Below are 27,997 nucleotides of genomic sequence, written 5' to 3'. Positions count from 1 at the left end.
GGTCTTGCATGTGCGCTTTGGCAGACTTTTCTTTGCAGGGAAATGCTCTGGAGTGTCAAGTCTTGGCTTGTGATGCAGAGCGCTAGACAAGCAGCTGCTTAGGCAGCTTAGGCTCTAAAAGAGGATGTTTCACTGGTTAAGGCAAAAGCAGCTATCAAAGTGGGCAAGAGCACTTTGTGTAATTGCAAATGTCAGTGGCCAAAACATGAAGCAAATGTTGCCAGAAATTATTTGAGGTGTCTTCTGCACCCTGGAACTGCATATACATGTGTCATGGTGAACATCTTACACTTCTTCCCCACCTCCCTCCCCACCCCCGCCTCTTACAAACCCTTCACTTAAAATACTCGTCTGTAGGGGGAAAGGGAAAAAAAAAAAAAAAAAAAGAAAAGAAAAAGAGAAAGAAAAAGAGAGAACACTTGTGGAACACAACCTGAGAACCTGAGGAACCTGGAACTCAGTCCTGTCAACAATTTGATAGAGTTGTGAGGGTTTCACGATGATACTGACCATAATCCTGACTGAAGCGGGGAAATGAAAAGACTTCCCTACCTCCAGGAACATAGGCTGACTCCAGTCAGGGACAGCAGTTAGTTTGTGTTGTAGATGAAGAACATTCTAACTGTTCCCGAGTACATTGCGCATAGAAGTGCCTGTTGATATATTTCTAAGTGTGCAAGGCACTTTGAAACAAACAGGTTGTCACAGCTGGAAGCACGGGACAGCACCAATGAGGTGCGGAATTTGGGGTCACCGTCTCGGTGGGGAGCGCTTATGGGACTGGCTGGGGTCTCTGCTGGGGACAGTGAGCAGGGCTGTCCCGCCGCCAGGGGGTACTCGGGGTGTGCGGACGCGGCAGGAGGCGTCGGGACTGCCAGACCGAGGCCGCTCACGCAGCGCCGGCCCGTGGGGTCCGCACAGCCTGCACATTGCCCCCTCCCGAAACCTGAAGCGGAGCCGGGGGGGCTGGCGTACCCCAGCTGTGGGAGCCGCAACTCCCTGCGGCGAGGCCAGTACAACCCCCAAACTTTCGCCCTCCCTCAGCTCCAAAAGTTGGGCAGTTTGGTGACGTCAGGGCGGCCGCAGCCAATGGGGGCGGCAGGAGCTATTTTGGGAGGGGGGAGGGGTCGCACGGCGCGGCGGGCGTTCGCCCCGCTGCCATGCACAGTGCATGGAGAGCGGCCGGCCGGCGGCTAGCACAGCAGCGCCCGGGAGAGCCACCGCTCTGCCCCGCTGCTCGCCTGCCTTCGCCTCCCCTCGCTGCTTCCCGGTCCCGGCTCCGCCGGCCGCTCGCGCGGGGGTGCGGGCTCGCAGCGGCAGTAGCAGCAGCAGCAGCAGCTGAGCGGCGGGAGGCAGCGCCTGAGGAGCCGGCGGCGGGGCGGCTTTGAATCGGCAGGCAGGCACCTCCTGCTGCTCCGCGGTGTGCCCCCCGGCAGTTAGGCACCTCCTTCTTCTCCACCGCGGGGTGCCCACTGGCAGGCACCTCTTGCTGCTCCGCGGGGTGCCTAGCGGCAGGCACCTCCTTCTCCTCTTTCCCTGTGGGGTGCCCGCAGGCAGGCACACACGCAGTCACCTCCTCCGCGGTCACCTGCCCGGCCCAGGTGGGGCGATGCGGAGCGGAGGAGGCTGCTTTGGAGATTGCCGCCGCTTCTGATGGATGTTTTGTGTGTGTTTACCTCCGCTCCCCGTTTTTCTTTCATCTGAGGACGCATCTGGCTGAAGCTCTGTTAAACTCTCTGCCTTCTGGTACCATTCGCAGATAACAGAAACCTGAGCCCAAGAGGCAATTCCCCACCTTCTTCCACCTAACGTAACCTTTGCAGGCGCCTTTGAAGGTTGGCTGGCGCTCCGGCGGTGATGGCAACGGTGGGTTCCCTTGGGCTGTACTAAGAGCCTCTTGTTTTCTTTTCCTTTGCTTCTTAGAGGCATTTCATCTTTAAGGGCCGGCTACTTGCGCACACTTTTATACCCACTGAAGCGATCAAGGAACCATGTTGTCTGGTGGAAGAAGTGCGTCTCTGTGCCTTGGAGTGCTCTTGAGCTTCTGGAGCTCCATGAGTTGGATTCCTGTTGGAGGATGCCCGCATAAATGTACTTGTATTGCTTCCAACGTGGATTGTCATGGACTAGGACTCAAAACTGTACCGAGGGATATTCCCAGGAATGCAGAGAGACTGTAAGTAAAACCCGTTAAGGGTTCCTCACTACTTGTTGGAAGCACTTGGGATGAGTTTCTCAACACCTGCCCGTGGGTGCGGAGTACCCACCACTGGCAGTTTCAGTAATCGTGCAGAGATTTAGGTTTTCAGGAAAGAAAAGGAGGAGCTTTCCCAAAGTTACATCTATCCTGCTGCTGTTCTTGCATTTGTAAAAACTCATCAATTGCAGGGTTTCTTTCAGTTAACGCCTGCTTGGGTTTTGTAGTGAATTGATTGTTACGGAGTTCAGAGCTGTACCTGGGGTGCACCTAGCAGTAATCATCAGTGGGAGAGTTTAATACACAGCTAGAAACCTGGATGTTTTCACCTAGAGCCTGGTAGCAGTTTCTCCTTATTTTCTCAGCTTGGTGACTTCATCACCATGGAAAAATCGACTGCTGCCATAAACTAATTCAAATGGATAAGAATTCACATTAAAGCTGTCTCTAATTTCTGTCTTAAACTGCTGTGGGGCAGCTGGCTATTTAATTTGTAATCTCCTTCAGGGTTTATGACAGTGGTATAATGTTGCGAGGTGCTTCCAGCCTCAGCATGGGAGAATGCAATGAATGTGTTCATAGTAAATCTTCTATGTCGTAAGTTCTCAGGAGTTATTTATTTGATTCTTAACTTGCTTAGTAAGTTTTTAAGGAGGAAGCTTCAGTTCTCTGATTCAGTTCTGGCACTGGTTGGTGCAGAGGGCGGTATCTCTGATGTTAGTTAATGCATAGCATATGGTGCATTTCAGAGAATGCCCAGTGCTAGATATGAAGATGTCCAGAATGGAATGTTAAACAGAGCTGCAGCATGTCTCTGTGCTGTGCTCCATGGGTGATTGCAGGAAAGTGCAGTTAGCTCTGCCGTAGGTGGATTAGCTGATAATTTAAAATGTTTCTGAACTTGTAAGCAAACAATGTAGATTGTATGGCCTGACTTCTATTTTGTTTCCTTCTGGGTCGTGAAGCTGGGAAAACGTCAAACTCTCAGGCAATTTTTCCTCCAAGAAAGCAAGCTAGGTGAAATTACTGAACAAAGTTTATGTGCATTGAGTTCTCTTGAAGACAAAGTTCTGTTCCAGAATGAATTTTTTTAGTATCTTTGACTGTTTCTGAATGTATTTTATAGTGCTGATAGCTCTTAGATGATAGCTGTATGCGTATTTCTTACTATGCTGTTCTACCATTTTTAATGATTTGTGCCCATAGCAGGCTCCCTTTTAGCCCCAGCTCTGTGAACAGTGGCTTTCAGATGTCACTATTGCAGGAACCTTAACTTAAGCACACCGAACTCTGTGCTTTCTAAAATTGATGGGTAGCAATCTGGAAGTTTAGTGGTAAGCCAGTCAGCATGTGTAATAGCACCCATGTTCTGTGTGCTTCACTGGTGAGCTGTGTTTGCATGAGTTTTGGAGGAAAAAGCTAGAACTAAACTTTAAAATTTCAAGTTCAAGTGATTCTAGATGCGAGGTTAGTTAGCCATTTGAGAATTCTAAAATGGTAATTTGGTATTGCCTGAGTTTTAGGGGAAGTGAATTCATTTTGTTGCTGGGTTTCATTGGAGAGAATGTACTTAATAAAGATGTCAAGGTCCCTTGCCTTCTTGAAGAAGCTAATTCAAAAGAGGAAGTTTCTTTTCTTGATATGTTAAACATTAAAAAGAATGCAGGTGTGTAATCACTGTACTCTTAGTCCTGATACTTTTGGTGTTATCTACAGACTAAAATTTTAGATTAATGGCTGCATGAAGAACAGTAGTAGCTGTTTCACAGTATTCAGTGTGAATATTTAAACTCAGAGATACTGCTACATTTCATATTCATATCATATTCAAGAGGAGATTGGACGTGGCACTTGGTGCCATGGTCTAGTCATGAGGTCTGTGGAGACAGGTTGGACTCGATGCTCCTTGGGGTCTCTTCCAACCTTAGTTATACTGTGATACTGTGATATTTATTGGTAGTGTGAGGGATGTTTTGGTTAGTTTTGTGTTGTGGGGTTTGGGGATTTTTATTTTATTTTTTTAAAAATAGTGTTTTGTTGGAGCATTCAGTAGCTGAAACCTTGTGGGAACAACATACAGAGGATCACATAGTAACACATTTTCCCATGTTTTATAATACTGTCTTCATTTTTCATTTTGCTAGTGCATCACGAGCCTTTCACTGTTTTACAGCATTTGCTGTCATCTTCATTACACTGTATTCTAAAGATTCTATCAGTCAAGATTTCTACTAGCTGCACTAACTGGAATTTTTCTGATGTAAGCAGTTGGGAGAAAAAGACTATGTTTCTCAGTCTAGCTTCTGCTCATAGGTGAAACCTAAGTCAGCCACTGGATATATCAGAGGATCTCATTTTTCTCTGCTCCATGGCAACCTGTAACTATTTATGACACAGCACTGGGGTGATGTGTAGCCTTTAACTAGCTTGTTTCACAAGTAAACAAAACATAGAATCATAGCATGGTCTGGGTTGGAAGGGATGTCTGACGGTCATGTAGTCCAACTCCCTCTGCAGTAAGCAAGGGCATCCTCAACTAGAGCAGGCTGCCCAGAATCCTGTTGAGCCTCACTTTGAATATTTCCAGGAATGGGGCCCCAGCCGTCTTCCTCACGTGGTTTTAGCCAAAATGGCAAAGGTACTTGTCATGTCAGAGAAATGTTTATACGTTGGGAAAATAATTGTAACACGTTTCTTGATGGCCACACACTAAGGGACTTTGGAGACTCTTCTACTATGAAAAGGTCTTGACTTCTTTCTGAATTCTCTTGAGCTAATAATTCCACATACCTGTTCAAGTTGGAAATGTTTTGGTTTAATTAAGAAGAGATCTAACGGCACCACTTAAAATATTTTGCTGCTAAGTTTTTGGAGTTATGTTTGTACAAATGTTACAGATTGTTTGGGCTAGTGGAGCCAAGTTAAATATTATTTAAATTTGTGTTAAGGTGAAACCCCAGAAAACTGAAAATACAACATAAAGGGGAAAAATGTAAATGTTTAGGGGGGCAAAAATCTCCTGTTGACAAGTCCTGTTAAATGAACTTGTGATTGTCACCTGATACTGAAGGAAATTGACATCATCAGATGTTAGATGACGGATTCTTCATGAGAAATGTGATATGCTTCCCTTTGCCGCTTCCTCAGAGGGGCATGAAATTAGGTATAAGACTTTTCCCCCAGATTGCAAGATCTGATGCTCCACAGAGGACCTTGTATATGACCAGGGTGATAGCGCTGACCTTGTGGCTTGTCATTAGTCTTTACTGATCCATTCCACATTTGCTAAGTAACTTAACATCCATCCAAGACCAGAAGTTTATAGACCTTTGGTGTAGTGGAATAATTTAATAGTTAACTTTTGAGGGTGGGCACAGTCATTCTTTCATTTAAGCTATGCAACTGATAAGATGTTTTGTGCTAATAAAGGAGGCAGAAGTTAAGGTTTAAGAAATTAAGACTATGTAAGTAGGTCCACAAAAATCTTGTACCTTTCTGAGAAGTTTCTTAGGATTGCCTCATCAAATTCCTCTAAAGGGAGTTTGCATAGCAGCATCTCAGTTCTTTTATGTGATTATTATGTAATTTTCTTCAGTGGAAATGTTTTCTGTGCACATGCAATATTATATGTGTGGCTTTTTATAACACTTAATGATGCCGATAGTCAAGTTTAGTTTGAGATGATGTGCAAATGCAGTGAGCAGATCAAAGCCACCTTCTTGACAGTTGTATTCTTCAGCTCTGAAAGAAAAAAGTGATACGGAGAAACTGCTCAGAAGTCTTCCGGGTCAGTATCTGCTTTCTGTTTGAAAGTGAAGCATGAGCCTTTGTGTTTTTCTTTCCATTTGTGCCTAGTTATCTCCCTGTCTGTTAGCAGCAGTGCATTATATATGTATGGAAGTTTCTTTGGAGAATTTATCCATGTCTGAATTCTTGATAAATTTATACTTGGTGTCTTAGAACCTTGTTTAATTGATAGCTCTCCTGTGTTAATTGTTGTTTTTTCTTTTACTTTGAAGGATTCTTTATTTTGCTAACTGATAAAGCTTGCAAGACTAATCTGTTCTCTGTTTTGTCTGAGTAACTAAATTGAGTATGGCCAATTTAGAAGCTGAATCATCTGCTTATGCTGGAGTTTTCATGTGGTCTGGGGTTTCAGTTATACAAATATATTATTATGGTGTTTTTGGCCTAGGTGGATGTAGCTGCTGAAATTGCAGTGCCTTGTAGTAAGTCTTTAACTTCCTCGATTTTGTCTCCAAATTAAATCTCAGCTTCTGTCTTGAATGCTTCCATATTACTGCAGAACACAACGTTAAACACATGCAAATACAATTATGCTGGCTCTTACACTGACATTCTGTGTGTTGAGTTTTCTTCCCACTAGGGATCACCAGTCATTTGTTTATATAGAAATAGTCTCCAAAATCTTGCACGGAACCTTTTTGTTTGTTTGTTTTTTCCTAGGTCATGTGTCAATACGTAGACCTACATGGCTTTAGCTTCAAAGAGCTTGCTCTCAGAGGTACTGGTCCTGGGAAAACTTGACTGAGTTGCTTGATTTAATCTGGATACTTCCCTTTTACTTGAATACTTGTGCTTGACTGGACTTTGACATGCACTTGGATAGGATCAGAGCCTGGCACTATTAAATTTGTTACCTCATATTGAAGTGATGGAAGCAGGAAGGAGAGCAAAGGTAACCCTTGTAATTTGGTAGCTGCGGAGGTAAATAGTGGCCTTTGTCATGTTGTCTGTGTTTATTTGCACAAATTTGTGCAAATTTCTGAGATCAAAGGGACCAGACTACTTGCTGCAGAATTTTTTAATTAGTTGCTCTGAGACTATTCACTTTTTTCCTGTGGAATTAAGTGAAAGGAAAACTGCCTCTGTAAAGAACAGCTGTTGTCTTTTAGGAAGTCCTCAAATGCAGCTGATGAGTATTAACTTTTTTTCCTCTAGAATTTGTGTGTTTATGAGTTTGGGGAAGTATGTATCAAAGTTGGTACAGCTTACCTGTATTACTGGATTGTATCACTGGAGTAAATCCTAGTAGGCTTTTATTCACACAATCCGTATAAAAATCCTGGCGTTGTCACTTCTGAGTTGAGTGCTATGAAGTCACTTGTTATCAACAGCCTCCAAAACGTGTTGGTTGTTTTTTTTTTTTTAGTTCAAGCATTTGCAGTTATGGTTAAAACAAAAATAATCCATCCTGCATGGACATTAACATCTGATACGATTTGTTGTCTGCATTTCAGTAGTCTTAGATATTCCTCAGCTTCCACAGAGTAGAAGGAGAATGGTTTTCACCCAGATATCTCACAAGATGCTTGGAGAGTTGTAAGAATGGGAAGGGAAAAGTACTTGGCTCTAGTAAGGCTACTCAGTGAGTATGTGTCAGCTGTTGTATGTTAAGAATTGAGCTTGTTTACTGGAGAGACTGTTCAGAAGTCTTAAATCAGAATGTGTTCGCTGTCACGATCTAAAGTGCTCAAATGAATTGAAGCTTAATTTTTCTAAAACTCTCAATGCAGTTCTTGTGGTGCCCACAGTGCTTTATTTCCCATGGCTGTTGTAGCTGGTCTTTTAGAAAAAAAAAAACAGCTTTTTGTCTGGTGATGGTCTAGTGGGATCAATTTTTCCTTGATTAGAAGATTTAATTATTCCTGAACAAAGACTAAGGATAGAAGCCATTGGTCTTGTCACTGCAGTAATGTAACTAGCCCTTTCCAGTTCAGAATGACTGAACTTGCAAGTTGTGGAGCCTCTTTTGTCTTCAGAAGTGCTTCCAGCCTTATGAGGTACTCCACAGTAGCAGACTTGTGATTAAAGGATGATTCTTCCTTTCCAAGGTAATTTGAAAAACTCTAATGCCTTATATGGAGGGCAGGTCTGCTGCTGGACTTCAGTCTTGATGTAAGATTCACTGTGTCTTGTGATACTGCAACTTACGGAATTATCTCGAATGTTTCATTAACCTCAGGAAGACCTCATGGGAAGTTCTTCATAAGTAACGTAGTACCTCTTGGGTCTTTCACGTGTTTGCTTTCTGCAACTACAAATACATACTGGATCAGGTAAAGAATTGCTGTTGCTCAGTCTTGAAACCCTTTACAGCAGTGGCAGATCTTCTGTGAGTGGGGAGAAATTGTGACTGAGCAAGTATGTTTTCCCAGTGTGAGAGCAGGCCATGTATTGGTTTTAAGTTGAGCCTGCTTTCTGTTGGAGGCTTGATTATGGGGGCTGCAGGAATCAACATCTACATCCGATATCTTGCGGTTCCACAGCTCCTAAAATGGCTTCCCTTTTCCTGTTGGCTTATTTTGCACTTCTGCAAGACAAAGTGGGGGTCTTTGTCCTCTTCAAGTTGACACAAAGAAGCTTCTACCTTCAGGTGATGAAGGAAGGAAGGAAGGAGGCAAGATAAGTTTGGGAAGAAAAGCTGAAGAGATCTTCAAATGGAGAAGCTTTTTGAAGGAAAATAACATTGCAGAGTCACAGAGAATGACTAGAAGTAATGTGTGGCATAGATTTCTTCAGGTGACTGTCTGTATACACTTTTTGATTTCTCCAGAGATCTGTAGTGCTATGTCTGTTTTCAAACCTGTTTTCAATGTTGTCCAGTCAGATGTATCATTTAAAATCTTGAAAGGCTCTCATCAGTGGCAAGAACTACTTCTTTCTCATTGAAAAATGACTTTGTAAGCAACTGACGATCTTTTCTAACAGTACTAAATATACAAAAGATCTATCTACCTATTTACATGAGTGGAACAGGAGTTGAGGGCCATCTCTGTAGAAGAGTGTTTAAGCTGATTCTTAGCTCTTTGACAGTTATTTTCAGCTTGCCTTTCCCCCCCCCCCAACTGAATCTGGTCTGTCAGTTGTCTCTGTCAGAATAAATTTGTCACGTATTTTGGTTTTACACCATCTGTTTGGCTGCAATATATGTTTTTAATCCTGTGATTGATAGATTTCTGGAGCTTTTAATTAGATTTTTACCTTTCTATCTGTAAGTTGCTTCTTTTTCTGAGACCTTAATTTAATTTTGTCCCTCAGGTGGAAATCATTTTAACTGATGGCTATAGTCTTTCCCTTTCTGTCACTGGTGAAGGGAGCATTTTCAATGAACGTCAGTTCAGTTTAAATGAGGATGAAAATTCAGTGTTTTAAAGCCGATCTTGTCTTGACCTTTTGCCAAGCAATCTGAAATTCTAAAGGAATTTCAGAGTTTGTGTTGCTCACCAACACACTGCTACCTGTGCTTTCCTGAAAGCTTGCAGTACTGTTGCAGAAACGATTCTTGGATTTTTGAGTCCAAAGGAGCTACTAGGAGAGTCCTCTGTGCTTCCTGCAGAGAGGTCTTGTGACCGTTTGAGGCTGTGCCTTTAAGAGAGAGACAGTGTTGGGAACACTCTGGCTGAATGTTTTTGTATCAAAATGAAAACATGATATTCTAAATGAATTTCATTGGTGGACAGGCAGAATGCAACTTTAAGTTGTAGGGCAGTTGGAATTTTTTCTCAGTTTGGGTTTCAGCCTGTTCTGCCGGGCCAGCCTGATCTGCTTCTCTGCCTGCTTCTCAGCAAACTAAGCAGAGCTGACCTTGAGATAAGCAAACTAATTCCTGCATGTGCTTTTGAAGCCTAATAACATCTCCTTTCCTTACTAACTGCCTTTCTTTCTCTCTCTAACCCCTTTTTGGGGAAAAAAAGGGAGGTAGCGGGGGAGAGAGGGGGTTACAGGGAGGGAAACCCTCCTCCCCGAGGAGGAAATTTTGTTGTGTTATTTTTGTTTGCTGTATATTTCTGTATATATATTGTAAATACCTGTATATATTGTGTTATATATAGTCTGTTTCTCCGACTGAGTTTAGCTGTGGTTCTTTACTCTGTGGGGGAGGGAGAGCTAGGCCCTCTCTCAACCTACCATAGGTCTGTACAGCTGCCTTCCTGCTTCAGTTGTGTGGTGAAGAATCAGCCCTGTGGAAGCAGTATCATGTTGCTAATAAAGACACTCGAACACCTATTATATGTATTTAGAATCCAAGCAGTACTGATGGTTTGGGGAGATAGCATTCTTATTGTGGATACTTCACTGGCCGCCATGTGGACCTGCGATTCCAGTTTGAAGTGCAAGGCTTTTAACAGTGATGTTGTATGTAGGTGTTTAGCTGGGGAGACTTTAACCCTCTTATTTTGTGTGGGGATAGAATAGAATTAACCAGGTTGGAAAAGACCTTCAAGATCATCAAGTCACCCAACACTATCTAATCAACTAAACCTTGGCACCAAGTGCCTCATCCAGTCTCTCCTTAAACACCTCCAGTGATGGTGACTCCACCACCTCTCTGGGCAGCACATTCCAATGGCCAATCAGTTTCTGTGAAGAACTTCTTCCTAACATCCAGCCTAAACCTCCCATGGTGCAGCCTGAGACTGTCGTCTTGTTCTGGTGCTGGATGCCTGGGAGAAGAGACCAACCCCCTCCTGGCTACGACCTTGCTTCAGGTAGTTGTAGAGAGCAATAAGGTCTCTTCTGAGCCTCTTCTTCTCCAGGCTAAGCAACCCCAGTTCCCTCAGCCTCTCCTCACAGGGCTTGTGTTCTAGACTTCTCATCAGCTTTGTTGCCCTTCTCTGAACATGCTCCAGCAAGTCAACATCTTTCCTAAACTGAGGGCCCCAGAACAGGACACAGGACTCAAGGTGTGGCCTAACCAGTGCTGAGTACGGGGGCAGAATGACCTCCCTGCTCCTGCTGGCCACACTGTTCCTGATGCAGGCCAGGATGCTACTGGCCTTCTTGGCTACCTGGGCACACTGCTGTCTCATGTTCAGCTTACCATTGATCAGTACCCCCAGGTCCCTCTCTGCCTGGCTGCTCTCCAGCCACTCTGACCCTAGACTGTAGCACTGCATGGGGTTGTTGTGGCCAATGTATAGAACCCGGCACTTAGGTGTGTTAAATCTCATGCCCTTGGACTCTGCCCATCTGTCCAGCCTGGCAGAGCTCTCCTACCCTCTAACAGATCAACACCTGCCCTGAGCTTGGTGTCATCTGCAAATTTACTGATGATGGACTCAATACCCTCATCTAGATCATCAATAAAGATATTGAACAGGATGGGGCCCAGCACTGATCCCTGGGGGACACCAGTAGTGACTGGCTGCCAGCTGGATGTGGCACTGTTCACCACCACTCTCTGGGCTCGGCCCTCCAGCCAGTTCCTAACCCAGTGCAGAGTGCTCCTGTCCAAGCCATGAGCTGACAGCTTGGCCAGGAGTTTGCTGTGGGGACGGTGTCAAAGGCCTTGCTGAAGTCCAGATAGACTACATTATGCTGTGTCTGCATGTGCAGGCAGTTACTCAAAAGAACAAGACTAATCACTTGCCAGTAATTTTTCAGAATGTTTTCTCTGTCTACCTCCATAGTTACAGCTGTCTACATTAGTGGTTCTATTTCAGCCAGGACTGCATGTAAGTGGAGGGATAAAGTGCTCTGAAGGTTAATGATTTGGAGATCAGTAACCCATTTTAACAGCCTCTGAACATGTCTGTGGAAGGTGAGGGAGGATGGTGATGAACTGCTTTTGTGATAGAATTGGTTTTTTCTTCCATTTTGATGCTCTTGCTTGGGAGGATCTGCCCACATTTTGAAAGAGGAAAGGTGGCTTTGCAAAATTTAAAATTCTCTAGTTTTCATGATATCAGTCATGAACATGTAATGCAAGTTAGGTGCTGAGGACAGCGCTGGCGATACTGATCCTTACTATTTCATCTGCTCGTCTTTATCCTCTTGCTGAAAGCCCTTTGTGACACTTGTACAAAGCTTAACATTAAGAAATGAATCCTAAGAAGTTGTTCCTCAGCATGAGGAACTCTGTGTGACTCTGGAATAGATTGCCCAGGGAGGTTGTGGATGCCTCCTTCATGGGGGGATTCAGGGCCAGGTTGGATGAGGCCTTGTGCAACCAGGTGTAGTTGTGAAGTGGCCCGGCCCATGGTGGGAAGGTTGGAGTAGATGATCTCTGAGCTCCCTTCCATTCTATGAAATCCTGAGTCATCATAGGGGTGCCTCTGGCCTGCTAATGGAAATGGTGACAGATTTCACATTGGTGAAGCTGATGTTCTTACCTTCCAAATTACACCAGTATAAAATAGAGTTTTTAATGTTTGGCTTCAAACTTTTTTTCCAAGCGCTGGATTCTGTCAAGGTTGGCTGCTTGGCTGGGGGAAGGTGTGGAGGGGAAGAGTGTGTAAATGAACATTCTCATGAAATGTTTCCCAAGATAAGCATTTAGCTGTTATGGAAATAACATGCTGAAAGCGGAGGCATAGGTGCATTCCTGTGCATGCTAATAGTTAGAGGACTATTTATTAATCTTTGTTTGTTCAGTTGGCCTTTTTCCTAAGGACTGTTAGCTAACTTGTACCAAATAAATGCATTAGTGGATTGCAAGGTATTACTGGCCTGTGTAGTTAGGGGACCCTAATAAATAACCTTGACAGTTTCAAAAGATACTGACAGTGAGTTGTGAGCCTTACACACTTTCTTAAGTCATAGTAGATGCTATAAGTCAGTTCAGCCAAACTGTCCTCCTCTGTTGTTCTCACTGACATTTTCTCTGTGTGCACTGGTGAATAATGAGCACTTTTGCAGATATTTTAGTAGCTTTTAAAGTTGGAGAAGTACTTTGGGGAAAACTGTTCTTAGCATTATCATGAGATATATTCTAGTATACTATGTAATACTGACCTAATTAAAAAAAATTGCTTTGGAAAAAACTCACCCCAAAGCAGAAAAGATTCAAATTCATAACTTAAGTTTTTCATGGAGAGTCCAGAAAATTCATCCTAAAATGGAAGACATTTGCCTGGTATTTTGTGATCATGTTCCTTGGGACATGCTGTCTTATCAAAGACTGATGACCAAAGAAATTCTCAGTTGCTTCCCAGAGCTCTATGTAAGAATCTAATTTAGCTTGACATTAATAATTTTTGTTCCCTTTACAGTGAGAAAATTGCAAACAGCACAGAATCCTTGTTTGCCAAAGTTTGATTGCCTGTTCTTTCTGGTTTGCAATATAATGTGTAGTATACAAAGCACATAACAAATGTTGTCATATGACATCAAGACCATTAAAATTAATCACTCCGTATATGTGTACTGGTAATCCACAGATACAGAGAAGGATATACAGATATGATACAGAGAGATTTTAATTACAAGAGTTGCATTCTTTAAATAGGACTCTGAAATTTTAGCAATGAGAAGCTGCATCCTGAAAGCAGTTCAAATGCCATTTGCCTTCCTGTTAGTCATAAAGCATGTTTTGTTTAGTTTGGATTTTAGTGGGACCTTAACTTACGCATTTTCCCCAAATCTTTCATCTGTGTGATGGTTTTGTTTAGACTGGGGAGTCATTAAGTCCTTGTTTTGAAATGCTGATTCGGGGAAAAGCCGGATGAAGCATTTTTACTTGGTGAGGGTGGCAGTGGTTACAGAATCACTTAGTGAGGTGCGAATTTCTGGGTCACAAGCTCTTCTGGAATAGATGTAGAGTGATGAGAACAGGCTCGCTGGCTCAGCCCCTGGAAGTGGTAGAGCTGGTTAGAGATGGTGTTGTAAGAATATAGCTGGGGAGCTAAAAAAAGAAGCCATTGTAAGGAAATAGTACAGGGAAGCAATTGTGCATTTCTGAAATGCCTGAATAAGTGCAGTAGGGAGGTAAGCTGGAGACAAGAATGAAGGGCGAAACAAACTACGGAAGTAAAATCTTTGAGCAAAGAAAACTTGTTTTCCAGAAGCGGAAGTAGATACTGAGAAATAAAGCCCTAAGGCAAAGGCTGGCTCTTCAGAGTGAGATGAAAACACACATCTGGATATAAGCTTCTCAGATAAGAATGGGAAAGTATAAGAAACAGCCTGATGATCCTTTGGAGTTGTGAGTTTTAATAGATAACATATGAAAAGACAGCAAATGATAAGGAGCAATCAAAAGGATTTTATGCATTTTTAGCAGGATTCTTTGGCTTGTTTGGTTTCATTTTTTTCTTTTCTTATTGGTCTGGAAAGTTTTGTAGCTAATTGCTTCTGAAGTTTTTTAGAAGTTTAAAATGAATTATTCCTAGCTGATGTTAACTTCATTTTATAGAATAAATATTTTTCCAAGGTTGTTCTTTCATGGTTCTTAAGTATCTAAAAGGCTTAGTGCAAAGTGGTTTTATGAGTAGTTTCAGTAACTTGAAACATCAAATCTGTGTGCCAAGACCTGTTTAGAAAAACTTGAGTTTTGTGTTCATTTAGCAAACATTGTGAAATCAATTCAGCTTCGCTCCAGCAAGTCAACTGTTGAAAACCAAAAGCTGGAGGAGGACAGGGCTGGACAGGAAAGGTGGAAATCTGCTTGAGAACAAAGAAAATTGCTTGTGGTTGTAACAACTGGATGGTAATTTGGTCATGTCAATACACAACTTTCTTCAGAATTTCATTTTTAAAACTGCCTTACTTCTTTTACTGCAGCTTTTTGGCTTAATCTTTTTGTTAGTGGCTACGGTAGATATGAAAACTCAGTATGGTGGTACTTGGTAGGGATAGATTTGGTGAAACTAGGTGCTTGTTAAATTAAAAAAAAAAAAAACCCAACCCTGAACAACAACAACAAAAAAAGATCTCCTGGGAAGACTTTCTAGTCTGTACATGTCTTAAAGTGAGCAAGGAGATGAAATCAAGGCTTGCTTTTTTCCATGTCAGGCATCACTAAAATCATTTGTTTGTGGGTAGAACTTTTCCACGAGTCATCAAGACTTTATAGCAGTCAGGAAGCAGGTGTGAGACATTGCAAGTCCTAAACAACAGGTTTTCTGTATTAGTGAAGATCACCTAATCAGGTTGCAGTCCCTTCAAAGGGTTGTATTCAGTCCTATACCACATGGTTAAGTGAAATACAGCCTTAAATGTAAACATCATATACTGTCTCTGTGGAATGCAGCAGTGTGAATTTTGCTGAAGTTTATGCGCCCTGTGGTTTTTTTTTTTGTGGTGTTTGTTTTTTTGGTGTGTTGGGTTGGGGTTTTTTGTGTGTGTTGTTTTCTTTTCCTCCCAGATGAGCCTGTTGTGGTTCTGTTTGGAACTAAAAAAAAAATCCCAAAACTGACCAAGTACAAGAAGTGTGTAGATATGTCAGGGTGAAAACAAGCTCATGAAAAGTAGTCTTTCTTTTTTTGTCAGTCCTTGATTCTCACTTTATTACATTCTGTTCTCGGAGTCCTTAGCATTAAATCAGCATTTAAACACACCGGAAAAACGAAAATTTGGGGAATACATAAGTGTTTGCCATAAAGTGTAGTAATGATGTTAACTCTGAAGAAGGCTTGTACTTCTCAGAAGTCTTTTCTGATGTTCAGTTGTCAGAGATTACATTTCACATTGATTTTGAAGATAATCCTCTTTGAGACAGTGAATGCAAATTCATGTGTATAACCTTTAAAGTCTAAAAGTGATGAAGGCTGAAGTGCTGGCACGTATCTAATCATACCCTGATTAGATTTTCCAATTGGTTGAGTGAAAATATGATTCAAACGGTATTTGTCCTTATCTCATTCCTACCTCTACATCTGCTCAGTCTTTGTTGGGATAGTGTTGGCCTGAAGTAACCACCTAATGTCTGTACAACCAGCTGGTGCATGTTGGCTAGGAAAGATGGGCTACGGTTACAGGAGTTAAGTTGGAAAGGTTTAATAAAATCAAGAATTATTTAAAAAAAAAAAAAAAGTTTTAGATATGCAGCTGTTAACCCTGGAGTTTTTTGTATGAGTGAAAATAATGCTATTATGATGCAATACTGTACTTCTTTCTTTTAATTATGATCACATCCTGGCTTCTCCATATTAAATCATGTTTCTTTAGCTACTGTAGTTTCTGTAGTTTTCCCTATGCTTCAGATTTCTTCTAATCCTTCAACTCTTCTCCCTAAACTGAAATCCAGCAAACAAATGTTTTGCAGAGAGCATAAAATCATGGAATCTTTAAGGTTGAAAGGGTCTCCAAATCTCCTAGCTTAGACTCTGCTGAAAGCAGGGTCAACATGGAATTCAGACCAAGTTACAGAGGCATTTGTTCAGTTTACTATAGAAAACCACAGCACCTTTATGCAATCTGTTCCACAACTTGACAGTCCTGATCCTTACAAGGTTGATTGTTTCATAAACATCCACATTCTCTCACATTTCAGTTTTGCATTGCATCTCTCATTTGGGCAATGTTTCTCGACTCCTGTGCGCTATACCCTCTTTTCTGCACTGGAGCTCAGCCATGAAATGCCCGTTTAGCCAAGGTGGTATTCTGATACACCTGCTCATGATTTTGTGCTAAGGTTTTTCTAGGCTGCTTTCCACAGGATGTCTCCAATCAATCCTCTGAATTCTAAAGAGTTCCAGAATTCTGCAAAACTGAATTCTGCTCTTCTGAAGTCTTGAGGTCTGTGATACTTACCCACCTCACCTCCCTCAGCATTGAGAATGGCGTTGTTTCAGGATTAGTAAAGCCAAGGGTTCTACTGGAAATCTCACTCCCAACTACTGCATTGTTTGTGAACAGCAGAGGAAACCTTAACCATGGTTGGTCATTTAACATCTATTTTAGGAAGTTGTCTGACTCCTTCTGGAAATCTCCTGACTTGATTGCCTGCCACTGTGCCAACTTTCCCAGCAAGAAAGGGAGTTTCAAGATCCAACCAGGGTCTACGATCTGTGTTTCTTAGAGGAGTGTTATTCCTTTGTTCACCTGGAGCAGCTGATTGGTAACAAACTCCTACACTCTGTCACCTTTACTGACTTCTCTGATCCAGACCTGCATACTCAGTGGGAGTCCCACTTGGTCCATAGAGGAGCTCCATACACTTGAGCTGTTCCTTCACATGAAGGACAGCCTGTCTTTCACCTCTTCCTTGCCTGTCTTTACTGAGAACCCTGTGTTCAACCATCACTGAGCATACCCATGGCTACAAGAGCTATCTCATCCAATGGTGATGTATTTCTGCATCTGTAGGCAAAACATTCACTCTTATAAAGCTTAGGAAACCAGCAGGACTTGTGTACTGGCACATGGGATTGTGCCAGTACAACCTTTTGACCTATTTCCTTCCTGCAGGCTCTGTCTCTCTCAAAATAGCACAGATGACACTACCAAGTGACATCTGGAGTGCATGAAGTGTGAAGTGTAACTACAGAATTTTAGGGACAAAAGTGAAGGGCACATGAGCGCGTAATGTACTGTTATTCTGCCAGCATGACAGTTCCTTTGAACATAATAAAACCTGCAAAGTAGTAACTAGTCAGGAGTTCCTGCAGGCTAGGACAGTTATTTCCTTGGAAGACTCTAAGTTCCTCAGTCCATTTTGCTGCTCAGGTACACCTTTCAACAGCAGTCTGCTCCATGGGCAATTTGGTCACTGCACAAGCTGCAAAAGGTAGGGTTTGTTGGTTGGTTGGTTGGTTGGGGGGTTTTTTGTGGTGTTTGGTTGGTTTTTTTCTTGGTCTTTTTTTAACACCTCTAGTTTTTGCCAGGTAATTTTTCTTAATTGTACAGGAATAAGGACAGAAGCGTGTTGCCTGCAAGCAGTTCCAAATGATTTGGACACTTAATGTGGGTTATTAACTGAGCACTACTGTAATGGGCTTAAGAAGGGAGAGCTTATTCACAAAATTAAGGCACTTAACCTCTAAGATCAGTTTTCTCATTGTTCAGATGGAAGGAAAACAGACTGAGTCATACCTGAAAGCTTTCTGTAATCAGAAAGATCTTTTTTTTCCCCTTTGCTTAAAAGCTGTATGGTGTAGGTGTGTTAGAGAAGTATGACGGGCTGCAGCACCGAATTTATTTGTTCCTGCTACTGGGTGGCTGTTTAATTAGTATTGAAATAATTTTGAAGACTGAAACTATCCAGTGCCATACATGAGATGCTGTCGAACAACAATTGTTAGATGCTGGATTGTAAGTTTGCTGCTATTCTGGTTTAACATGGGTAGGAAGCACTGTGGAAGTTATTGGATCCCAGTATTGCTTGTTCCTAAAGCCATGCAAAAGAGTTCTGACTCCTTTCACAAACTGGTGCCTGTGGCAGGGCTTGTTTTTTCTCAACTCATGTGCTTTCTGCATATGACTTGATCTTACTGCAGATCAGAGGAGGGAGCCTATATTCCCCCACTTGCTAGGTAGTTGTAGACTGCAGTAAGATCGCCCCTTAGCCTTTTATGTAAGTACGTCCTGTGCTACGCTTTCCTGATCACATCCCCTCACTCTCTTCAGTGTATCAGTTGCACTGGAGAGCCTGGAACTCAGTATTGTATTGTAGATAAACTGTCACAAATTCCAAATACAAGAGATTAGTCAGTTCTTTGAAATTCTTAAACCCTTCTGGTTACACTCTTGCTAGTCTGATCAAGGGTAGTCTTCAGGGCAGCTGATGTTTTGTGGCCAAATGGGACTTCAGGATAGTTTTCTGCAAAGCAGCTTCTTGGTGAGGCAGTGCCCTACCTGTAATTGTTGCATGGGCTTATTTTCTCCTAGGTGGAGGGCTTAATAATTTTGTTTGTTTCTGTTGAAGTAGGTAATGCAAAACATTTCAAGTACCAGCCTTACTACAAGTTAGTTAAAAAAAAAACAAACCCCAAAATCCCCCTCATGTTCCTTTACAAAGTCAACTGTTTGTTTTAAGAAGAAATGGTAACTTAAAACAACAACAATAAAAAAAAAACCCAACCCAAACTGATATAGAGGGATGGAATATACCATCTTTGTTTAAGAAATTAAACTGCTTCAGCTGAACATGATTTGTCCTATTCTTTACAAGGGATGTTCATACTTGCCCAAGTGATTTGGTAAGTATGAAAAACACAAATTCCATTAAAATCCAGTCCCAGGACTTTATTTCCTGCATTGCAAAAGTTGAGATGGAAATATATTAAATCTCAAGATATGCAGATTGTGCTGCCAGAGGGCTTCAGGGTAGTGTTATAATTGAGTAGTTTATCATAGTAACTTTGAAGTTCTTGGATTGAAGGCATAAGAGAATTGCCAAGTGCTTTCTATAGGGAATTCTAGTCATTTAAGGTTAAGAGGCTAGTGACAGTCCATACCCATTAAAGACAAATTAAGCCCATTGTAAAAATTGTGGAAAACAGTTAAAATAATAAAGCAGATGATGAATGTGTAAACTACAAAGGCTAGCCAAAAGCTACTCTATGGTTACATTCACACATGGGAGTGGATTTTTCTTTTAATGATTATGGTAGTTACCTTGATCCCAATTAAGAACAAAAGCTCTTGTAAAGAGGAGAGGGCTGTACTGAACAGCCTTTTGCCTCTAACTCTGCAGGTAGCTTTCATAAAACTCAATTGGATATCCCTCATGACTTTAACTTCTGGAGTGCAGTAGGTAGCCAAGTGAATGGTTAACTTACCTGTGAAAATGCCTCTTCCCTTCAGTGTTTGTGCTCATGGTTACCTTTCATGGTGCTTGGGGGCTGTGAAAACAAACTGAACAGGAAAATTTTGAAGGGATGACTCAGCTGTCATCCTAGCAGGTGGTTTGGATTGGCAAAGTCCTTTAGTGGTGTAATGGCAAGACAATGAAAGCCTTGTTTCCCAAGAATGTGTGCTGCTTGAGTTATTTGGAGGAATTGGGCAAACAAAAAATATCAGTAACTTTAGAGTCAGGAATCTGAATTTAGTTGTTATCACTTGAATTTTAGCTCCCACATTTTGAATGCTTCTGCCAAGTTGATTTATCTTTTAAAATAAATGCTTTGGGGGATGTATTATGAATTTATCATAACAGGGAATGTCTACTATATCCTCATAACAGTTGCTCATAAACTTGTGGGGAAATTATTTTTCTTCTATTCTTCATGAACTCTTGGAGGCTGCATGAATTGTGTTCCAGTTGAGTTGTTTGGGTTTTTTTTGGGGTGGTGGGGGTTGTTGTTGTTGTTGATAGGTTGGTTTTTATGGGAGTTCTAGATGGTGTGTTGGTTTCTGACCTGTTTGGGTCTTAGGGGGCTAAGATTTTTTTAATTGCTCAGTGCATTGTTCTGTGTGACAGAACAGTTTTTTATGTCCCTTGTTGGAAAATACAAAAAAATGAGGCAAAGAGAAATGCATCTTCCTGGTTGAACACAGGCCGTTGGCTTAATCAAGATTCATTTTACAGTACTGGGGTTTGTGCTGATTTGTTTGTCCCAAATGTTACACAAATGTGTATAGCTTTGAGCTGGACTGGGTAGCCACATGGAAGAATTAGCAGGAGCAGAAACTAAACTGTTTGAAATTCTATGACTAGAAATGCATACCTTACTTATGAAGCAGTTGGACAAGGAAGGATCCCAGTGCTGTGTAACTTGGGTAAGAGCTGTCTTTTGAAGTGTACGGCAGTTAATTTTTCTTAATGTATGCAGTTTCTCTGCTGCTCTTACTGAATTCTTTGCTCCTTAATGTGAATGAACAAACATCTGAGGATTTGAATGAAGGTGCAACTCCTGCTCTAGTTTCCCTTCTCCTTAGACAGCAGGTTGTACTCGCTTTGTATATCCATTTGTGTAATGACTTCCTAGGTTTTAATCTATGTTACAAATGGATTAATGAAGCAAGGAAATTTCTCAAGTTCAAGTGAAACCTTCTGTGTTCTAGTTAGCGCTCATTGCCCCTTGTCTTATCACTGGGCACCACAGGAAAGAGCCCAACTCCATCCTCATGACCTTTAGATATTTATATGCATCTAGAAGATCCCCTCCCAGTTTTCTCTTTTCCAGGCTAAACAGCCCCAGGTCTCTCAGCCTCTCATTGTCAAGAGAAATGCTCCAGTCCATTCAGTATCTCCACAGCCTCCATTTGATTCTCTGTAGTAGTTCCCTGTCCTTCTAGAATCTGGGAGCCCAGAACTGAACACAATAGTCCAAAGTGCAGCCCTACCAGAGTAGGGGGAGGAGAACTTTCTATGACCTGCTGCTCTTCTTGATGTATTTGCTTTCTTGGCCATGAGGGCACATTGCTGGCCCATGGTGAACTTGTCCACTAGCACTAGCAGGTCCTTCTCTGCAGAACTGCTTTCCAACAGTTCAGCCCCTAACCTGTACTGATGCAGGGAGTTATTTCTCCCCAGGTAGAGGACTCTACACTTGCCCTTGAAATTCATGAGGTTTCACTGAGATGCCACATCAGCTATGGCCATGAAGTTACTGGGTCTCCTCAGAGCCTTCTCTTCTCCAGACTGAATAGCCCCAACTCTGTCTGTCCTCATAGGAGAGGAGCTCCATCCCTCCAATCATTCTCATGGCCCGCCTCTGGACAGACTTCAGCACTTCCAGATCCTTCTTGTGATAGGGGCCCTGGAACCAGATGCAGTACTCCAGGTGGAATCTCAGCAGAGCAGAGTAGAGGGGGAGAATCACCTCCCTCGACCTGCTGGCTATGCTTCTCTTCACACAGCCCAGGATGTGGCTTTCTGGGCTGCAAGTGCACATGGTGGCTCATGTTGAGCTTCTCATCCACCAGCACCCCCAGGTCATTTCGTTAGGGCTGCTCTCAATCCAGTCACTGCCCAGCCTACGTCAGTGCCTGGGATTGCTCCGACCCACATGCAGGACCTTGCACTTGCTCTCATTGAACCTCATGAGGTTGTCATGGGTCCACCTCTCCAGCCTGGCAAGGTCCCTCTGGATGGCCTCCCTTCCCTCCAGCGTGTCTGCTGCACCACACTGCTTGGTGTCGTCAGCAAACTTGCTGAGGGTGCACTTAAAGCCACTGTCCAGGTCACCAACAAAGATGTTAAACAGGACTGGTCCCAGTTCTGACCCTGAGGGACTCTACTTGTCACTGGCCTCCACTTGGACATGGACCCATTGACAACCACCTTTTGGGTGTGACCATCAAGCCAGTTCCACTGAATGGTTCATCCATCAAACCCATCCTGCACCAGCTTGGAGACCAGCATGTGGTGTGGGACAGTGTCAAAGGCTTTGCTCAGGTCCAGGTAAATGACCTCAGTTGCTCGGCCTTCATCTGCTAATGTTGTGACCTTGTCATAGAAGGCCACCAGGTTTGTCAGGCAGGATTTGCCCTTAGTGAAGCCGTGCTGATTTTGCCCAATCACCTCTTTGTTATTCTTCTGCTTCAGGAGCGCCTCCAGGAGGATCTGCTTCATGATCTTACCAGGCACAGAGGTGGGACTGACTGGCATATAGTTCTCTGGGTCATTCCTCTTTCCCTTCTTGAAAATGGGAGTAATGTTTCCCCTTTTCCAGTCAATGGTGACTTCCCCAGACTGCTATGACTTTTGGAATATGATGGAGAGTGGCCTAGCAACCTCATCTGCTATTTTCCTCAGCACCTGTGGTTGTATCCCATTGGGTCCTCTGGACTTGAACACTTTCACATTCTTCAGATGGTCTTGAACCTGATCTTCACTCACAATGGGCAATTCCTTCTTCCAGTCCCTGCTACTATCTTCAGTTATTCTGGGAGTGTGGCTGCAGCCCTTGCCAGTGAAAAGTGAAGTAATGAAGTAATTGAGAACCTCAGCCTTCTCCATGTCACTTGTCACCAGCTCACCTGTTTCCTTTCTGAGGGGACCCACACCTTCCCTAGTCTTCTTTTTACCATTAATATATGTATAGAAAAAATTACTGTTCCCCTTGATTTCCCTGGCTAGATTTAATTCTAACTGAGCTTTAGCTTTTCTAAGCAGGTCTTTTGCTGCTTGGGCAGCTTCCTTATATGCCCCTATTCTAGCTGTCCTTTCTTCCATTCCTTGTACAATTTTTTTTATATGCCAGCGTGTCCAGGAGCTCCTTGCTCATCCAGGCAGGTCTGTTAGCATTCTTTCCTGCTGTTTTCTTACACCACTTGCTGTAAGACCATCAGGCCAAAAGTGTGTATATGCCTGTGAACTTGTCAAATGCCCATGCCTCAGGTTTAGAAAGCAAACTCTCTAGGGAGTTGTGCTGAGAGCTAACAGGGTTTTATGCTTGTGACTGTATGCCTAGAAAAGCAGAAATGGGCACCCAGAGCTAGCTCCAAAAAGGGCAGCTGATTTACCAAAACCTTATAGTTTTGGAAGAGTTGAGGAATTCATTTGAGCGTGTTCAAGACTCACATCTTTGAGGGCCCAAAGTTTGGATTATCTTGGAGACAGTAGTGCATAGGCAGTTGAGCAGGTAATGGCATATGAGTAATAAGAACTTGCTATGATCAAGTGTTGTTTTGAATTTTTGCATCCTTGCATATAAAAGGATTTTTATTTTGTATAAGGGTTTTTATTTATATGTAAGCACTGTATTATTGATTTGAAGATTGTTGCAGGTATTCAGCAGCTGATTGCCTTTGTTACTGGCTCTTTGGTAAGAGTTGTAATGTTTATTGTGTTGGTGATGTGCTGTCGAACTCAATTCTGATCTTGTTTATTAGGGAAGTATAGACTCAGAGCTGTTCAAGATGAGTGTGTGTATTTGCCAAGGTATGTTAGTCTAGCAGTCAGGAGCATGTAGTGCTCAGTACCAAGTGGATTTGCTTCTCAAGTCATAAACTTTACAGTTCAAAGAAGAGGGTGGGGATTGAGAACAGAGTCCGGACGTTTTGGAAGATTTGAGTGGCCAAACGGAATAATTATCAACTGAAATATAAGTCATGTAACAAAGGAAATCTTTGCACTTCTAATGCTGTTTGAAGCTGCATAATGGAATGCTCCAGAGAGCGTTGATGCTTTCAAACATTTAAAAGTCTCTGAAGTTCACTAGATTGTTTTTAGAGAAGAATGAAAGATGAAGCAATTCAGAAGAATTCTTGCTATGAAGCAGGATTTGCTCCAAGCATTGCTGTTTGTAATGTGTGTGTACATTGTGTGACTTAGTCTTCAACGTGTACAAAATATTTATTGAATTAAATTGTTATTAGAACATAGCAGGACATGTTTTTGAGTTAAGGTCTCATTAATAGTTCATCTGAACTCACTTTCACAGTGTCTTGCACCATTATAGTCCAATTCCTGTTTCTGTTCCACTGAAATAATTCCTTCCATGTCTGTTTCCCTAAAGCTGCTGCTATACCTTCATTGTCCTTAACATGCTTTATGCTGAAAAGAGATTGACAAATGTGACCTAATACCCAACACCTTACTGAAGTTGGTATCGGTGAGTTTCAGTTTCTTTTTAAGTGAGCGATACCAACTTTGCTGCTGACATTAGAATTCCTTAATGGGATTTTCTTAGATGATGAGACAATAGCATCTAAACATGAAATTACGAGGAGGAGCTGGGCTTGTGTGTCTGTGGGGTGAGGTAGCTGTGTTGAGTAAGAGCTAAGATCTGCTTGGCCTCACACACTATGCAAAATGCAGGGATTCTGCACACGAAAAGTTGTATTTAGAATGAATTTATCTGCACATATGTGCTTGTTGTAGAGGTAAATTAAATTCCACTTTCCGGTATAATTTTCCCTATATCTCTGATTCAAAAAATTTCTTTTTAAAGCTGTGTTTGTTTCCAGTAGTTCTTAGGAACACTGATGTGCTTGAGAGCCAACCAAGATTAGATGTTTAGGCTTAGCCTTTTGTAGGTGAAACCCTCCACTGAGTCTGTAATCAGCTGCCAAACTTTATAAAGGAAACATAAAATATTATGTTGCCCACAAATACCAGCTGTAAACCACTGATGTCTGCTTTAGTTCAGTAACTTTGCAGTCACAAAGTTTAATTGACTAATGGGGTAACCTGTGGCAGTCTGCTTCTTTGCAGCAGTGTTAGACCTACTGTGAACAGGAGGAGGAAGTGTTACGTGGTAGGTCATCAAGATTTTTGTCCGATTTTCTTCAAACAGCCGATTAGCCTTGAGGGAGAGCATGCTGGGACAGGCAGCTGTTCAAAAGGTGAATACTGCTTTCTAATGCAGAGACAGAGGTAGTAGTTATCAATTAAATCCTAAACGCTTTAAGGAAAGTAAACTTCATGTAGAATAGTTCTCTTAAAGTTAGAATGTTGTCCAAGTAATTTTACTTACAGAAATGTAAACCTTCAACTTGGATGTGAACCTTCAGAAGGGATTAATGGGATTCAGGTTACTTATACAGTATAGGCTGTGCCAATTAGCAAGAGTAGGGGGAAAAGCAGTCTTAAGATGTGTATTGATCAAGAAATATTTAAGTCTTTTTCAGAATAAGGAGCTTCAGGTTTCACCAGGAGATGTTGACTAGCAGGAATGGATGCACACAGCTGATGTGTGGGATTGCTGTCACATACTGGACAAGTAGGGATGGTGTGATGGAGAGGTGGTTACATACATAACACGAGTGCACTTCTGCAGTATACTTGTTCAAGCTTAGTAAAGCTGTGCTAAGAATTGTCTTATCAATATGGACCAAAGGTGGGGCCAATCACAGAATGATAGGGGTTGGAAAGGCCCTGTGGTGATCATCTAGTCCAACATTTCTGCCAGAGCAGGTTCACCTAGAGCAGGCTGCACAGGACAATGTCCAGATAGGCTTTGAGTGACTGCAGCAATGGAGGCTCCGCCAGTCCTCTGAGCAATGACGTGGAGTCGCCCCATATACCCCACCTGACTCTTTTTCTACCTTGGAAAATTCTGATTAGCTTAAGGCTGTGCTTTGCTAGGACTTTTTCTGGGATACAGGCTAAGGAAAACTTCTGAAGGAATGACATGAAAAGCAGATGGGAAACAACATGTAAGTAAAATACGAGCTTATTTATGCGTTGCTTACTCCAGACTTCATTCTTTCCAAAGCTTCTTGCAACTGGGTCACACTGGTGCACCATTGAGTAGTTAATGATGTACCAGGGTGGAATAACTGAGCTGAGAAGAGGAAATTAAACTAGAAATTCTGAAAAATGTAGTCAGTGATTCAAACATATTCTTGGAGAAAAGCATGTTTCAATCTACTAGGTAAAAATAAAAGGGACGACAATGGCTGGTACATGCAGTCAAAATGCCTCATAGTTGTTTTGTTCTTTTTTTTTTCCCTTTTTTTCTTTAATGGATCTTTTAAAATATAATTGACATAAATCAAGCAAGGATATTATCTTTTTTGTTCATATAGCTGAAACATAGGAATTTTGCTCTCCATCTCCTCCTTATCCTTAGCTTCCATCTGTGCTAAAGAAAACAGTTTCCTGATAGAACTATGTGCTACTACTGTAATTTGACTATACCCTGTGCTAAGACTCAAAAACTAATTCTTAAAGGATTATTCTATCAATTTTTAAACCATATTATGACCTAAGAGTTTTATAGTGACCTTTATCAATAGCCACTAGAAATAGATTTGAATATTATGAATCACTTGTTTCCACACTCCTGTATACCTCACTGCTGCTTCAGTCCTGTTATGATTTTGCTTTAAACCTTGGATTCATTATAAGATTGATGCAAATGCTTGAATATACATGCAAAAATTTGTATGGATTTATGCCTATTTTTAATGGCAGAATTCAGTAGAAAATACTTACATTAACAGTGTGTGGAATTATCGGTCAGAATTTTAGGATTTGGATATTTTTAAGTGGTCCTTACTCTGTTGGCTTTTTCCTGTTACCTATGACAAATTAAGTTGCCTTGAAATGGATGGAGATCTTTAACTGTAGCTGGTGTATCCTTAGCACAAATCTTGTAGACAAATATAGGCTGGGCAAGGAGTGGCTTGAGAGTGGTCTCATGGAGAAGGACTTGAGGGTGTCAGCTGATGGAAAAACTCAGCATGAACCACCAATGGTCACCGGCAGCCCAGAAGACAACCATATGCTGGGATGTATCAAAAGCAGGATGAGTGAGGTGATTAAGCTCTTCTATTCTGGGGAGACCCCATCTGAAGCATTGAATCCAGTTCTTGTGTCCCCAACATAAGAGGAACATAGAACTGCTGAAGCAGGTCCAGAGGAGGCCATGAAGATGATGAGAGGGCTGGAGAACCTCTCCTAAAGAGACAAGCGAAGAGATTGTGGTTGTTCAGCCTGCAGAGGAGAAGGCTCTGGGGAGACCTTAGAGCAGCCTTCCAGTACCTGAAGGGGGCTACAAGAAATCCAGGAAGGGACTTTTCACAAGGGCTTGTAGTGATAGGACAAGAGGAAATGGATTGAAGCTTGAGGAGAGCAGATTTAGACTGGAGAGTAGGAAGAAATTGTTCACATGGAGGGTGGTGAGACACTGGAACAGGTTGCCCAGTGTGTTTGTGAATATTCCCTCTCTGCAGGTGTTCAAGGATGAGGCCTTGAGCAACTTGGTCTAGTGGAAGGTGCCCCTGCCCATGGTAGGGATGTTGGAAGGCATCTTTAAGGTCTCTTCTAACTTAAACCATCCTATTAATTGACATAGGGTGGATTTTGGTCAGTCTGACCTGGGAGCCTAATCACAGTCATTGCAGACTTCTAAGTACCAGACTGCCCTCAGTTATGAAGTGGCCCATCCTACGTTGAGTTGAATTCTTTGTGGCAAGTTTAGTTTGGTTGGCTGTTGTTTTGGGGTTGTTTTTTTGTTTGGTTGGGCTTTTTTATTATTTTTTTTTTACATTGTGTGGTGTTGTTTTTCTGTGTGTGGTTTTTCTGTTGGTGGTTGTGGGTTTTGTGGTTGTTTTGTTTGTTTGTTTTGGGGGGTTTTTTTGTTTGCTTTTCAATTCTAGTAAGTGAATGGACCAGCAGACTAAAATGATATTAGAAGGAGATTAATTCTCTATCTATTTGCATCTGAGATTTAGGGCACACATGAGAAAACAATGCATTTGTTTAGGAATACGTAGAAT

At 42.1% G+C, this 27,997-nt stretch overlaps 1 protein-coding gene across 1 annotated transcript in view; it reads left to right on the top strand.

The window, feature by feature from the left end:
• Positions 1-1,573: 1,573 nt before the first annotated feature.
• The window catches only part of SLIT3 (slit guidance ligand 3), a 508,252-nt gene continuing 481,828 nt past the window's right edge, over positions 1,574-27,997 (top strand). The window contains exon 1 of the mRNA XM_054168241.1: positions 1,574-2,176. Within this exon, the coding sequence (XP_054024216.1) occupies positions 1,992-2,176 (185 nt within the window). The 5' untranslated portion in view covers positions 1,574-1,991. The remainder of the gene's footprint in view (positions 2,177-27,997) is intronic.

The sequence above is a fragment of the Dryobates pubescens genome, chromosome 16, assembly GCF_014839835.1.
Source record: "Dryobates pubescens isolate bDryPub1 chromosome 16, bDryPub1.pri, whole genome shotgun sequence".
Lineage (NCBI taxonomy): Eukaryota > Metazoa > Chordata > Aves > Piciformes > Picidae > Dryobates > Dryobates pubescens.
Note: the sequence above shows the minus strand (reverse complement) of the source record. Positions and strands in the feature narration are given on the sequence as shown.